At 42.5% G+C, this 14,730-nt stretch overlaps 1 protein-coding gene across 1 annotated transcript in view; it reads right to left on the reverse strand.

The window, feature by feature from the left end:
* LOC118553167 (WD repeat-containing protein 87-like) overlaps positions 1 to 13,891 on the reverse strand; it is a 15,615-nt gene extending 1,724 nt beyond the window's left edge. The window contains exons 1-7 of the mRNA XM_078063558.1: positions 13,820 to 13,891; positions 8,309 to 8,476; positions 5,038 to 7,898; positions 4,275 to 4,534; positions 2,772 to 3,917; positions 850 to 1,172; positions 271 to 441 (exon numbers count right to left, since the gene is read on the reverse strand). Of these exons, the coding sequence (XP_077919684.1) occupies positions 271 to 441; positions 850 to 1,172; positions 2,772 to 3,917; positions 4,275 to 4,534; positions 5,038 to 7,898; positions 8,309 to 8,476; positions 13,820 to 13,891 (5,001 nt within the window). The remainder of the gene's footprint in view (positions 1 to 270; positions 442 to 849; positions 1,173 to 2,771; positions 3,918 to 4,274; positions 4,535 to 5,037; positions 7,899 to 8,308; positions 8,477 to 13,819) is intronic.
* Between the last annotated feature and the right edge of the window lie 839 nt (positions 13,892 to 14,730).

Below are 14,730 nucleotides of genomic sequence, written 5' to 3' on the forward strand. Positions count from 1 at the left end.
CCCTTCTCTCTCCTGGGCAAAATTTCTTTCCTCTTCTCCTTCCTCAGTGATGCCTTCCTCCTCTTTCCCCTTCGTTGTTGGACCTTCCTTTATTTCCTCCTCAATCAAACTCTCAGATAAGCCTTCAAACAGGATATCTCTGATATTCTCTAATAAGTACTTTAGCTGAGTTTTTTCTGATTTATTCTTCTCAATTCTCCTTAGAAGTTTCTTTAGCTGCTTTTTTCCTAACAGATTTTGTTCCTGGACTTCCTTTAATATACTCTCTACCTGGACTTTATCTAATAGTATCTTTCCCTGGACCTTCTCTAATAACCTTTGGTTCTCCTCCAAGCTGTCTCTATCAGTCAGTGTTTTCTCTTTGGTGGCCAGTCTGTCATCTTCTACTTTTCTCTCTTCCTGATCCAGCTCCTTCTCTTGTTTCATTATTTCGCTCTCTTCCTTAAAAAATTCCCACCTCTGGCCATCCATTCCACTCTTCCCCATCATAGATGATCTCTCTTCCTCAGGTATTTCTGTTTTTTCCAGTGGTACTATACTCCTTTCTCTAACTATTTTAGGTAGGATCCTCAACAGGTAACTCTCTCTCTTCCTTATATCTTTTAACCTGGAACTAGCCTCTTTTTCTTCAGAACGAATCCCTTTCTCCATATTCAGTTTCCTCATTGCCTGTATTCTCTCCTCTTTGGTTCGTTTCCTTTTTTTCTTGGCAATACCCATCTCCTTGGTCCTAATGTCATAGGCCAGTTCCCTCTCTTCCTGGGACAATTCCTCTTCTTTCATAATTTCTTTCTCTTCCTCAGTTTTTTTCTTTGTCTTAGTTATGCCAATTCCCTTCCTGGCTATTGCCTTTTCTTTCTTATCAATACGCCTCTCTTCCTTGGCCAGTTTACTGTCTTTCTGGGTCAGTCTTTTCGTCAGTGCTTTCTCCTGGGACGTTTTCTTCATTTCACCAGCGTGTTCCTCCTCTTCTACAGACAACTTCTCTTTTTCCCAGGCCCATTGTTTTCTTTGATCGCTCTCTTTCTCCTCTTTCCGACGCCATATTCTCTCTTCCTGGGCCTGTTTCTGCTCTTTTAGGACTAGTTGCTCTTTTTCATGGATCTGTTCTTTTTCATCAATGGATTTCTTATCTTTCCCAACCCATTTCTCCTCTTTCTTAGCTTGTTTCTCTTTTGGGGGGAACACTGTCTCAATTTCCTCTATCTTTTTTTCCTCTTCTGGGATCAGTTTCATTTTTTCTCTGGCCCGTTTTTTTTTTCCCTCAGTCTGTTTCTCCACTTTTCGAGCCAATTTCTCCTCTTTCTGATCCTGTCTCTTTTCTTCCTGTGACCACTTCTCCATTTCCCTAGCCTGTTCCTCCTCTCCTAAGTCAGCTTTCTTTTTTTCCCAGGCCCATTGCCTCTTTTTCTTGGTTGTTTCCTCCTCTTTCTGGGCCCTTCTCTCCTTTTCCACAAGCTTTTCCTCTTCTTCTAGGCCCAGTTTCTTTCTTTTCCGGGCTAGCCATCTGTCCTTGGCTTCTTTCTCTTCTTTCTTAGTCTGGTGTTCTTTCTCCTGTTTCCCAATTTGTTTTTTCTTTTCTTGGATTTGTTTCTTTTTATAGGCCTCTTTTTTCTCCTTTCCTAACCATTTCTTCTTTTCTGGAGTCAATTTAATTTCTTGCTCTACCAAGCTGCCCCTTTCTGATGCCTGTTTTCCTTCTTCCACAGACAGTCCTTCCTCTTCACTAGACAAATGTTCCTCTTCCTGGGCCAATTTCCCCCTTTCCTGGATCTCTTCCTCAACATGTTTCTCTATACCCTGGATGTGTTTCTTCTTTTTGTGGGACTTTTTCTTCCTGCCTTTAACTTGTTTCTTTAAGTGCAGGATTAGTTCCTCTGTATCCCAGGCCAGTTTCTCCTCTTCCACACCTGGCTGCTTCTCTTCCTCAACCGGCTCCTCCTCTTCCACTCTCAGCTGCTCCTCTTTCTCACCCAGCTCCTTCTCTTCCTCACCCAGCTCCTCTTCTTTCTCACCCAGTTCCTCCTCTTCCTCACAAGGTTCCTCCTCTTTCTCACCCAGCTCCTCCTCTTCCTCTCCCAGCTGCTCCTCTTTCTCATAAGGTTCCTCCTCTTTCTCACCCAGCTCCTCCTCTTCCTCACCCAGCTGCTCCTCTTTCTCACCCAGCTCCTCCTCTTCCTCTCCCAGCTGCTTCTCCTTCTCACCCACCTCCTTCTCTTCCTCACCCAGCTCCTCTTCTTTCTCACCCAGTTCCTCCTCTTCCTCACCCAGCTCTTCCTCTTCCTGGGACAATTGCCTCTCTCCCCAGATAGGCAACACCTCTTCCTGGGGCCACATGCCTTCTTCATGGGCCATCATAATCTTCTCCAAGTCCCACTTACCCCTTCTCCAAGTCCCACTTACCCCTGCTCTCCCCTCCTTCCAGGTCACTCTTTTTCTTTCCTTTAGTTTCCCCCCTTTTCCAGTCTCTTTCTTTTCTCCTAAGACTAACTTCTGCTCTTCCTGGGTTAATTTCTCTTGTGGGGAAGCCAGTATTTTTTCTTCCCAAGCTATTTTTTCTTCCTGATGGGTCAGTTTCTCCTTTCCCTGCATTAATTTCTTCTTTGGCATACTCAGTTTCCTTTCTTCCTCAGATGTTTTCCCTTCTTGCTTGGCCAGTTTCCTTTCTTCTTTTTTAAATTTCCTTTTCTCTAAGGCTAGTTTATCTAAGAAAGCAACTTTCGTTTTCTTCATTTGAGAAAATGCCTTGTCCTTCTTTAATGCTTTTTTGCCCCTTTGTCCTCTCAATTCTGTCCCTTCTTCCTCCACAACCTCTATATCCGCCTTTTCAGTTATAATGGATGGTTCTTCTACCACTTGTTCATCCAATTCTGATGAGTCCTTTAGAAGGGGGCAGATCTCTTGGAAGAGTTCCCAGCTGGGCTCTTGGGGACCAAGCATCACCTGAGCCAAGTCCACCAATTCTTGACCCAGATCTCTTAACATTCCTGGATGGGAATTTGCTATCCTTGAGGTGACAAGATAGCAAATGTCATCCCGCCAAGACCTGGTATCTGATCTACCCACGCGTCCAGGCATACCAGCCAAACCTCGGTCACTCTTTCCATGTTTCTTCCTTCTATATTTTTCTTGCTCAGTAATCTGCATGACTTTTTTCTTGGGCTCTTCTGCAGTTGTCTTTGAAATATCCTTCAAGTCTTTTTCCTGTTTCAACTTCGCAGCTACTTTTTCACGGCTTTTTTCCAGTGCCCTTTTCCAAAGCCTACTCATGAGTTCTTGTCTTTCCACCTGAGGGAACACCTCTCCATAATCTTTCATGCCATGTTGATCTATGGCCTTCATAACCTCTATGACCTCCATGTGGCTTCCTCCTTCTCCTTCGTGTCTTTCCACCTGAGGCAACACCTCTCCATAATCTTTCATGCCACGTTGACCTATGGCCTTCATAACCTCTGTGACCTCCATGTGGCCTCCTCCTTCTCCTTCATGTCTTTCCACCTGAGGCAACACCTCTCCATAATCTTTCATGCCACGTTGATCTATGGCCTTCATAACCTCTATGACCTCCATGTGGCTTCCTCCTTCTCCTTCGTGTCTTTCCACCTGAGGCAACACCTCTCCATAATCTTTCATGCCACGCTGATCTATGGCCTTCATAACCTCTGTCACCTCCATGTGGCCTCTTCCTTCGGTGGCTTCCATCACAACCTCCTCTGACTCAGCATCCTCTTGAGATTTGGCTGGGCTGAAAGTACTTAATCGCAGTTTAGGCTCTAAGGTAACATCCCTGGTGTCAATCTGCTCTGATTGCCTGGCCTCTCTTTGTTCATCTTCATCCTTTGAAGGCACCAACATAGAGCTAAATTTTACAAACTCTGTCTGTCTTAGCTTTCTGGAAACTCTCAGGTCCTTTTTAACTGCAGAGATATTGGGAGAAAAATAGTTAAGAAAAAACAAGTTCTGAGTGATATCCTTTGTACTATCTAGTCCAATGAACAGCCATAAGAGGTACAAAGGCAAAGGGGACTGAGGCTTTATGGTACAGAAATGCTTGCCATTTTATCCCAGCTTTCATATCCTAAAGAAATAAGACGTTGGTATTTGTTGTGGTATATGTGTTTCTTTCCCAGGAAGGTTATTTTCTGTGGAAAAGAATCTCTTTATGTAATTATGTTCCCACTGGTATCATTTTAGATACCCTAGCCTTACTGACCCTGTCTTTTGGTACCCTGAGGTGGGACCCAAATATACCCCATATATTACCCCATACATACTAAGCTCTCTTCTTTTTGCTTGAACATATGTCTTTCTTTTCTTTGGTTTGGTGATCTCTTCAGGTATGACTATTTGTTTGACAAGGGTCTCAGGTTTACCAACCATTGATATGTCCAAATAAAAAGTAGGTTGTTGGTCTCTATATGACAAAGTCAGGTTTTCATTTAGCTGCTGCTCCACCTGAGTAAGCAGGCACTGGATATCTTTAGCTTGGATCCCCAGCAGCTGGTCCAGAGAGGTTTCTCCAATAAATTCCTGCCTACAAAAGTCAAGAGGAAAGAAGGATGACACCAAGCCAGTGAGAAAACAAGATTTGATGAAGGAGGAGGAGGAGGAGTGAAGGAAAGGAGAGAGGGAGGAGGAGAAGGAGAAATTACAATTGAAGAGACAGGGATAAAGTAGCCATTAGGACAGAGTAGTCTGAAGTAAAGGATGGGTAAAAAGAAATAATCAAATATAGCAAGGAATAGAATTGCCAGATACAAGATGCTTTTTTGGTTGGAAGATTTGTGGACTTGAGTCTTGAGGAGTCTTAAGGAAGTGAAGAAGTGACGGAAGGGCAGACTAATCAATGGTTAGAAGAAGAGGGGTAGGCACCGGAGAAAAAAAGCAAATAGAAAAAAAAGAACATAGTGTGTGTGTGGGGGGGGAAGAATAGAAAGAGAGTTGTGTAAAAAGGGAATAAGCTGTATAAAAAGAGAATAAGAGAAAAAGGTTAGGAACTAGAAGAAACAGAAGGGGGAAAGCCACTACCCAACTTACTGCATTTCTTGGAACGTGTTTCGTTTCTTCAGCAGGCCTACCAGCATAGTCTTAGTTTGGATGCCTGTGACTCTTCTCATAAGGTATAAGGCCTTAGCCCTCACATTTTCATCACTGTCCATCAATCCCATAGCCAGTGGAACAGCAAAGAGATGGCTCAGGACACCTAGCCTCTCCAACCCCTCCCAGGCTAGCTCACGGATGCATGGATTGGGATGAACTGTATCTTCCATTAGGCGACAGGCAGCCTCAGAGCACAATCTTGGAGATACCTGATAAGTGGCAAAAATTTGTGCCAGGACACTAATATATGTCTTGTATTGGTCTATAGAACAGTAAATTGTGAGGTTGAGGATGGCCTCGATTAAATTATTTATAATTCCTTCATCAAATTTTCTTCCTGTCCAATTTTGGTTCATTATGCTTACTAGAACATCATAGAAAGTTCGTTTCCACTTCTTGGATTTATCCCTCTCTCTTCTCATTGAGATGTTCTCTTCTAGTAGAGGCATAGGTGACAGTGTCTGGCATCTGATGAGTTTGGTCATGTCCCAGTCTTTATCTTGGTACAGATCATAGCGTAAGAAGATTGGGGTACCATCAGGCCAAAGGCGGGCACGGATAACTGAGTTGGGGATGTAGCCATCAGGAGCAAAGGGCCATTGCCGCCCTTTACCAAAGAAGCAACATAATATATGGTAGGGGTTCAATCCATCCCAGCCAGCAAGCTGTAACTGAGCAGGAACCAAGTGTCGGGGATGATTATGCTTGGGGTCAAAAGCAATATTCTTATCCTCCCAAAAGTGTGATTTGGGTTCCACATGAATCAGAGTGGACATATGTCTCTCTTCCTCTACAACATGCGGCACAGTATTGTCAAAGGCAATGACCCGTTTGTTAACAAGGGCCTCTAGTCCCTGTAATTCCTGCAGCCCTTGTCCAAGATAGACAAATTTGGGTACAAATACTCTTTCAAAAGAAAAGAAGAAGCTAGGCAGGAAGGGTTTAGGGACTTCTTGTATATCGTCTGCACTGCTTAGGATAGCTAGGTGAATCAGCTGAGCAGGAGGGAGCAATTTTAAACAGGATACCAGGTAAAGACTCTGGTTGAAAGTCAAAAGCAGGTCACCCCGATTATTGGCAAAGCAGAGTGGGCCAAAATGCAATGCTGAGTCCAACTCAGTTATGAGTCTACCATGGAAATCCCAGATCCGGACTGAGCCATCAGTGCCCCCTGTGACAAAAAGTTTCAGGGAAGAGCAGACATCAAATGAAGTGATATCACACTGGTGCAGGCATTTTATCTCTTTGTCTCTAACAGATCTTTGTTTTGATTCTGAAGATTTCAGAAAATCTTGGTAGTGCCAGAGACGCCAGCAGTGGTTCTCAGTGATGGCACCCACAGAACCTGGCAAGAGGATCACGTGTGTTAGGGGGCAAGCACAGAGAATTTTGCTTATGGGCTGCAGGATTACCTTGTTTTTCTGAAGCACAGCTTCTGTCAGGTGTATAGTATTATCCATGCCATAGGAACAGAGTAAGGAGATTTCCTGAGGACCTTCTAGGGTAGACAGTGCCAAAACTGCCCCAGAGTGAACAGTCTTTTCTATTCGAGCACAGCTATAGTGGGAGAGGATTCTCACAATGCCACTGTCATGCCCACAGAACATCAATCCTACTAGGCCCATACCCAAATGGGACTGCCCATAGGCCAGGCACCTTACTCTATCCCCAGAGTTTACTGAAGTGCATACCAGATACTTGGCCATGCAAGGAGAGCGCGTTGCATCAAACACCAGCACCTCTGAACTGCCTGTTGCCACAAAGAGCTCTTCTTTGTCTGAGTCATAGGCCCAAGCCACGGCCTTATCCATGACAAGTAGAGGCCAGGTGATAACCAGGAGATCTCCTGTTACTGGAGACAAGAAGCGCAATAAACCATCCTTAGTAGCACACAGGATCCGAGTCCAATTACGGCCACAGCAGACACGCTGCACCTGCTCAGGAGCAGAACCACAGACATTGAAGAGGCTATAAAAATATGGTAGGTGGTGCAATGAGAAAGTGTGGGTAGTCTGGCAGAAAAAAGTGGTGTTATCAATAAACTGCAGTTGCTGCAAATCCTCATCAATATCCAGCTGCCGCAGCAAGTTCCCAAAGGCAAGATTCCATTCCCTTATAATGCCTTCTCGGCCTGCTGTTAGTAAGGTGTAGGTCTCTGGCCGGCTGTAAACACATATCACTGATGAAGAATGGGCTTGGAAGCTGTGGAGGAAGTTACCCTGGTCTAGACCCCAAGCATGGATCTCTCCATCCTTGTTTCCAGCATAGAAATAGCCCTGAGAGACACAAGTGAAGGAGCAGGTGATAGAAGAGCCATTGGCTGTGGGAGTGAACTTTTTTACCTCTTTCAGCTGGCCCTGACCCTGGTGGGTGAAGACCCTCACCTTATTCTCACAAAGAGCCAGGAGGGAGCCCTGGGGGCCGTTCAGGGAAAAGCCCTGTACAAACTCATGATCAGACATGAGCACTGTTTGTGCCATCTGGAGGCCCCTGCCGTTTGGTAAGATAAGCCAGGTAACCACAGCCCCCAGGGTACCAGAGAGCAGTATCTCAGCTTCTGAGTCATAGCAGAGGCAGCTGATGGAGAAACGACAGGGCACTGTGCCCAGAGATATGAATGCTTGATGGTGATCTCCGAAGAGCCGCAGGCGCATGTCACCACAGTAAGCAATTAACATGTGGTAGGAACCTGTGTGGACCATTGCTTCAATGGGTGGCACTTGATCCATCACAGGAAACTTCATTTTCTCTATCATTCCTCCCATTTCTGTATCTTTCTTCTGTACCCAAAGTACTGCCTGGAAGAGGATGAGAAATGAAAACCTGACCATGGGCGCAGATTATCTCCCAAGAGTGAGGGGTAGGAAGGGTTGAATGTTTAGATACCTGTTCCCTCCTGTAAGACTAAGGAAAGACTGAACAGCTTGATTTGGGGAGTTTCCTGGTACTGGGATTCGGGTATGTAATAGAAACACAATGATTAAGGCTCTTTCTTTGGCCTTCAGTCTGCTTTCTGGGGAATATGAATTCTCTGGACCTGATGACTAGAGGTGAATAAAGATTACTGCATCCAGGTCAGACTGGGCTATGGAGATGGATATTAAAATGAGCTAACTCAGAATCAATCTCATCATCCTGATATGAGGGCAGTTGAGGTATGATGCTTGTAAAGTGAATTAAGAAGGAAAAAAAAATGAGGTAGCTTTACCTGTATTTGTTTTGAATGTGGTTCCACCCAGTTTAAGGACACAAAATAGTTGACATCGATGGCATAGAAAGAGATGAAAGGCTTGCTCTGGGGATGGTGAGGCTCCTGGTATAGAGTCTTAGGCCAGTCACTCAATACAATCACATCATTCTTTGGTTTTTCATCAGCCTGAGAGAGAAGAGTGGCCTGAGCTAAAAGGCCTGAGTACCCACTCACTCATTCATTTGGTAAATATTTATTGAGGATTAGTGGACATCTGTTGTTTTTTTAGCTAACCAACATTTATTCACCCTACTACTGGAAAGTACTATTTGGGGGAGTCATCTCTCCTTCACCCTCACCCACATCTTAATTCAAAGTACCTCCCAGCCTTTCTCAACCAAGTTTCCATAAGAAGTAAGCCCTAATATCCTAAAGTATCAATTTTACATAAGGCATTAATTTCTCCCCTATGCATCTAGAATGCTACTAGTTATGTACCATCCTTAAGAGAAGTAAGAAAATAGCCCCTCAAATAATTTTGTTTTCCATGGTTTAGATGAGGAAAATTTGAGAAAGGCTGATATGTTCTATGGGGACATAGGGATATGATGCTGAGTAAAAGAGACATGGCCTTAGTTTTCAGAAGATAAGAGTCCAGTGGGGGAAACAGGCATTATATAAACAACTAACAAATGTCTGTCTGTACAAAACAAATAAGTACTTCAAAAGAAAGGAATACAATCCTATATGAGTATGACAGAGGAATCCAACCTTGGCAAATATCTCCCACCTGTCACAGTTGGAACAACTCTTCAAAGTTCCTGCCTATACACAAAGGACCAATCCTGTCACCATCACACTTCATGATACACTGCCTATGACTGCCTATGGGAAACTCATACTTCACAGACATAGAATGCCCACCATGTGGGCATTAGAGCTAGACCCTTTGGCACGCACCTTTCACTATTCTTATGTGCATCCAAGGAAAATGTGTGCTATTCACAACATGGAGTTAACTGTGCTTCAGCTCTAACATTCTGTGTTCTGACCCAGTGGGGGTGTGTGTGTGTGTGTGTGTGTGTGTGTGTGTGTGTGTGTGTGTGTGTGTTGTATTAAGGGAGATATATGCCTTTTAACATGATACACAGTAGAATATGTACAACACACACTATCTTCTTGTGACATAGTATATATCTAGGATGTAAATACATGAACTTCCTCATACTAATTAGCCAAAACTGAGGCTCGTAAAATCTACTTTTGAGGTCCCTCATCTCAGCAGATGCTTGTGCTACACTGCGTCTTGAACAATGCTCCATGACTCTAACTCTCCAAGTTTCTCTGCATCCACAAAGGACTTGAGACTATACTGAGGCCATTATCTGCAAGTTACAATCTCTCTTCTCTATTTCTCATATTCAGATCTTTGTGTATACTGAGAGAATACAGAATACAGAGAACTTCCACTGTCATTGCTGGTTCAATGACGGCAGCAGAGTTGAGAGAAAGGACACTGGTATCTGAGCTCTTAATCTCCCATCCCTCTTCATTGAATCTGAAAAGTCATTTACATACCCTTTATTCCATTAATCACCATTCCTCTTCTCCTTTCCAGACTTTATGCACACACAGTTCACTCACTCACTCAACAGTATCAATGCTTTTCTCAGGAAGACTCTAAAAGACTAAGACTATCTTAAACCCAAGCCATGTATCTGTGCCTGAAGTACTATTGCCTACTCTATATCAATCCCCCTCCTTCCTCATCCCCCTCCTTCCATCCCAACAAAACTCAGATCTTGTTTAGGGTGATCATGGACCCAGAGATTCTGGCAATATAGAGTGGCACTGTGGTACTCCAAGGCTGGCACAGCTCTGTACTTTCTGGCCTTTTCCTCTCTTCTACCTACTTGCAATAAAGCTGGTACCTGGAAGTGCAGGAACTATCTTGTAACCTTAAGATGATAAACTAAAATATTTTTTTTTAAAGATTTTTTTTTTTTATGTGACAGAGAGAGAGACAGCGAGAGAGGGAACACAAGCAGGGGGAGCGGGAGAGGGAGAAGCAGGCTTACCGCAGAGCAAGGAGCCCGATGCGGGGCTCGATCCCAGGACCCTGAAATTATGACCTGAGCCGAAGGCAGACGCTCAACGACTGAGCCACCCAGGCGCCCCGATAAACTAAAATATTAAGGATGGTGTGAAAAGAAAGAAAAAGAACATGGGTCCTTGACAACATGTAAGACAAAGGCACCTCCTGCTTGTTTAATCCATGTGAGTCCGTCTTCTGTTTTGGTTTTTTTGTTTTGTTTTGTTTTTTGGGGTTTTTTTGCAGCAGAATGTCTTTTAATTATAATTGTTATCATCTGAATCTAGAAGGAAGAGTTGTTTATGGGTATGGGAGGGCTCTTCCAAAGAACATGCTCACATGTTACCCATGCCACAGGCTGCCTTGGCAGGGATATTTATTACAAGCCCACTATGTGCGTATCTCTTATACACATCACCTTTATATCCTTCAGGGTATTATTTATGAGGAATTTCAAGTCCTTCCACTGAGGAATAAGTCTCGGTGAAGGTGACATCTTTGTAATGTTCCAGTTCTTTATAGACATCATGGATTACAGAACCTGTGGAAGGTAAAAATGACTTAATCACAACATCTGATGTTAGACTGGAAATCAAGGGAATTGAGAGAGGGAAGAGCAACAGGAAAAGAGAGAGTATTAGAAACAGGAGAAACTCTCTTATTTCAGAAAGATCGGAGTGACAATGAACTACTGACACTTGCAAAAACATGGATGAATCTCAAAAACATTATAGTGAGGAGAAGCCAGACACCAAAGAGCACATACTATATGATTCCAATTTTATGAAATTCTAGAAAAGAGTCATCTAACCCATAGGGACAGAGCAAATCAGTCATTACCTGGGGCTGAGAGATTGGGAGATTCCTGAGAAGGGGTAAAAGGGAACTTCTTTTTTTTTTTTTTTTTTAAGATTTTTTATTTATTGGGGTGGGGGGAGAGAGAGAAGGAAAAGAAGCAAGAGGGAAGGAGATACACCACAGAGCATACCAACAATTCTCTCTAAAGAAATCATCATATAAAATCTAGACCTGAGAGGCTAATGAGCTAAGGGTCACAAAAATCTCTTCCACACTCTTAGCATGCTCTGCATAGTTTATCTGACATTTGTTGTTCTCTAATGACATTCCCAGCATACTGAAAGTCACATTTAATATCCTGTTATATGTGTATATTAAAAATTCTAGGGGTTGGGTCACTTGGATGGCTCAGTCAGTTAAATGCCTGACTTCATTTTGGCTCAGGTCATGATCTCAGGGCCATGAGATCGAGCCCCACCTCAGGCTCTGCACTGGGTGTGGAGCCTGCTTGGGATTTTCTCTCTCTCTCTTTGCCCCTCCCCCACTTGCTTGTGTGCATGCACAGTCTCTTAAAAAAAATCCTAGGGGCACCTGGGTGGCTCAGTAGGTTAAGTATTGGACTCTTGATTTTGGCTCAGGTCATGTCAGGGTCGTGAGATCAAGCCCCATGTCGGGCTCTGGGCTCTGCACTGAGCATGGAACCTTCTTGAGATTCTTTCTCTCCTTCTCCCTCTGTCCCTTCCCACTTGCACTCTCTCCCTCTCTCAAAAAAAAAAAAAAAAAAGAGGCCAAGGAATAGGGGCACCTGGCAGGCTCAGTCAGTAGAGCATGCAGCTCTTGATCTCAAGGTTGTGAGTTCAAGCCCCACATTGGTTGTAGAGCTTACTTAGAAAAAAATGCTAAGGAAGAAATCTTCCCTCTACTTGCTAGAAGGGATGCTGCTCAATTCATGACTTGCTTAATAAAGCAAATTAGATTTTAAAATTGAAAAAAATACTAAGGAAACTACCAAAAAGAAAGAAACAAACAGAATGTATGATTTAACCAGTTGAAGGAAGGGATAAGAATAAAGGAAATACATATACATACATACGTATACATAAGAATAAAGGAAATACAATATGTATTTCCTTCTATGATGAAACATAACAAAAAGAGGTATGATAAATAGAAATAGAATGAGAGAAACAAGTCTAAATATGTCATGATAATAACAAATACAGACTAAACCCATTAGAAGACAAATTTTCAGTTAGATCTTTTAAATGAATAAAATATAGTTGCATGCTGTTAATAAGGACAAATCTAAAATGTAAAAACATAGGAACGTTAAAGTATCATTATTTCCAAGACCTTCTGTTCTGAAAATCACCTAAAAGCAATAAGGAGAATGAAAAGATCTTTGCAAACACAACTTCAGTAGAACCAGGAGATAAGTATAATCTATAGATAACAAATTACATGTAAGGGCTGAGAAAAGCAGTGAAATCAGTGGCAATTATGACAAAAGAATTGGAAATAAGAAACTATGGAGAGAATTATGAGCAGAAAGAGGGACAAACAGAGGCACATCTAAAAAAACACCAAGAAAATAAAATTTCCTAAAGGTGAGAGACCCACCACCAGGTGAGAATCTATACTCCTACTTGTAACTACAACTGGAAGAAACTGGGAGGCAAAAGTAGAGGAAGCAGAGCTGCTAATGTTCTAACTCAGACAATGATGTGCAAAAAAAGAAAAAAAATGGAAATAGTACTATATTAATCCAAAAAGAACTATGAAGGAAAAGAGTAAACAAAAAATGAATATATGAAGAGCATTCAGTAGAAAACTGCTACAATGGATTAGATAAAACTTATAACTAAGTATTTTGTCATGAATGGGAAAAAATTAATTGCCTCTAAGATGGAAGGTCACAAAGCAAAAATGCAAGAATTCAGGAAAGAGTGAAACATCAGAATAAGATCAAAGGTGAATAGGCAGAAATGGAAAAAAATGAATTTGGATCCCCATCTCACACCATATACAAAAATTAGCCCCAGAGTACCTAAAGGTAAGAACTAAAACTCTAAAACCTTTTATTTTTTTTAAGATTTTATTTATTTATTTGACAGAGAGAGATACACAGCGAGAGAGGGAACACAAGCAAGGGGAGTGGGAGAGGGAGAAGCAGACTTTCCGCGGAGCAGAGAGCCCGATGCGGGGCTCGATCCCAGGACCCTGGGATCAATGACCTGAGCCAAAGGCAGACACTTAATGACTGAGCCACCCAGGTGCCCCTCTAAAACCTTTTAGAAGAAAACATAGGTATAAATCTGACCTTGGAGTAAACAATGGTTTCATAGAGATGACCTTTAAACCACAAACAACCAAAAGAAACAATAAAGATAAATTGGACTTCATCAAAAAATTTGTACATCAAAAGACACTATCAAAAAAGTAAAAAGACAGGTAGCTGCTTCCTGGAGACCACAGGTGTAGAAACAAGTGCCACGCTTCAAGTCAGACGGGCTTCTGAAGCCAGCAGGTTATCTATGTCTTCTTACATATAGTGAAAGGGTCATCCTTTGAGACCCCAACCAAGGAAAGGCTCAGCTACTGACATGCTGGGAACAGATGGACTACAGGCTCCAATTTACCTCTTCCCACAAATTCCTCAGCATCTCTCCTACATCCTGGTCAGCTTCTACAGCAAGTGTGATGTTGCTCATTTCCTCATCAACACAGCCTCATTGCTCAATGTACTGCTGCCTAATTTGCCCCAATTCCATGGGGTTCATCTCTTTGGCATCAACAAATACTGAGAGTTGGGGCTGGGGATGACACCAGACCAAAGGGCTGTAACATCCTTTCCTTCTCCATACTGTCTTTTGTATCTTGAAAGCCTGAGAACTGTACAACCTTTCCCAAATTACCAAGAAGAGAACAGTCTGGAAAATCCCTAGGCCCAGCCCTGCTAAGAGCAGGTTTCTTTGAATCAGGAAATGTGGAAAAGATAAGGGCCAAATCTCTCCTCCACAGCAGGAAGCCATGTTTAGGCAGCTTGTTTGGTGATTAAGTTTTTCCAGGTCTTCCACCCCCACTACCTTCCAGATGTTTTGCTATACATTTTCCTTACAATAAAAAAAAAAAAAAAAAAAGTAAAAAGACAACCTAAAAATGGGAGAAAATATTTGCAAATCATCTCTTTGGTAAGGGTACACTACCTAGAGTATGTAAAGAACTGTTACAACTGAACAATAAAAAGACAAATAACCTCAATTAAAAATAGGCTAACAATTTGAAAAAACATTTCTCCAGAGAAGATATACAAATGGCCGATACCTACATGAAAAGATGCTCAACGTCATTAGTCATTAGGGTAATGAAATCAAAATCATAATGAGATACCACTTCACATCCATTAGGATGACTATAATTTTTTAAAAGATTTTATTTTTAAGTAATCTCTACATCCAACATGGGGCTCAAACTCATAACCCCAAGATCAAGAGTCACATGCTTCACTGACTGAGCCAGCGAAGTGCCTCTAGGATGGCTATAATTTTTA

This window comes from Halichoerus grypus, chromosome 15 (assembly GCF_964656455.1).
Source record: "Halichoerus grypus chromosome 15, mHalGry1.hap1.1, whole genome shotgun sequence".
Classification (NCBI taxonomy): domain Eukaryota; kingdom Metazoa; phylum Chordata; class Mammalia; order Carnivora; family Phocidae; genus Halichoerus; species Halichoerus grypus.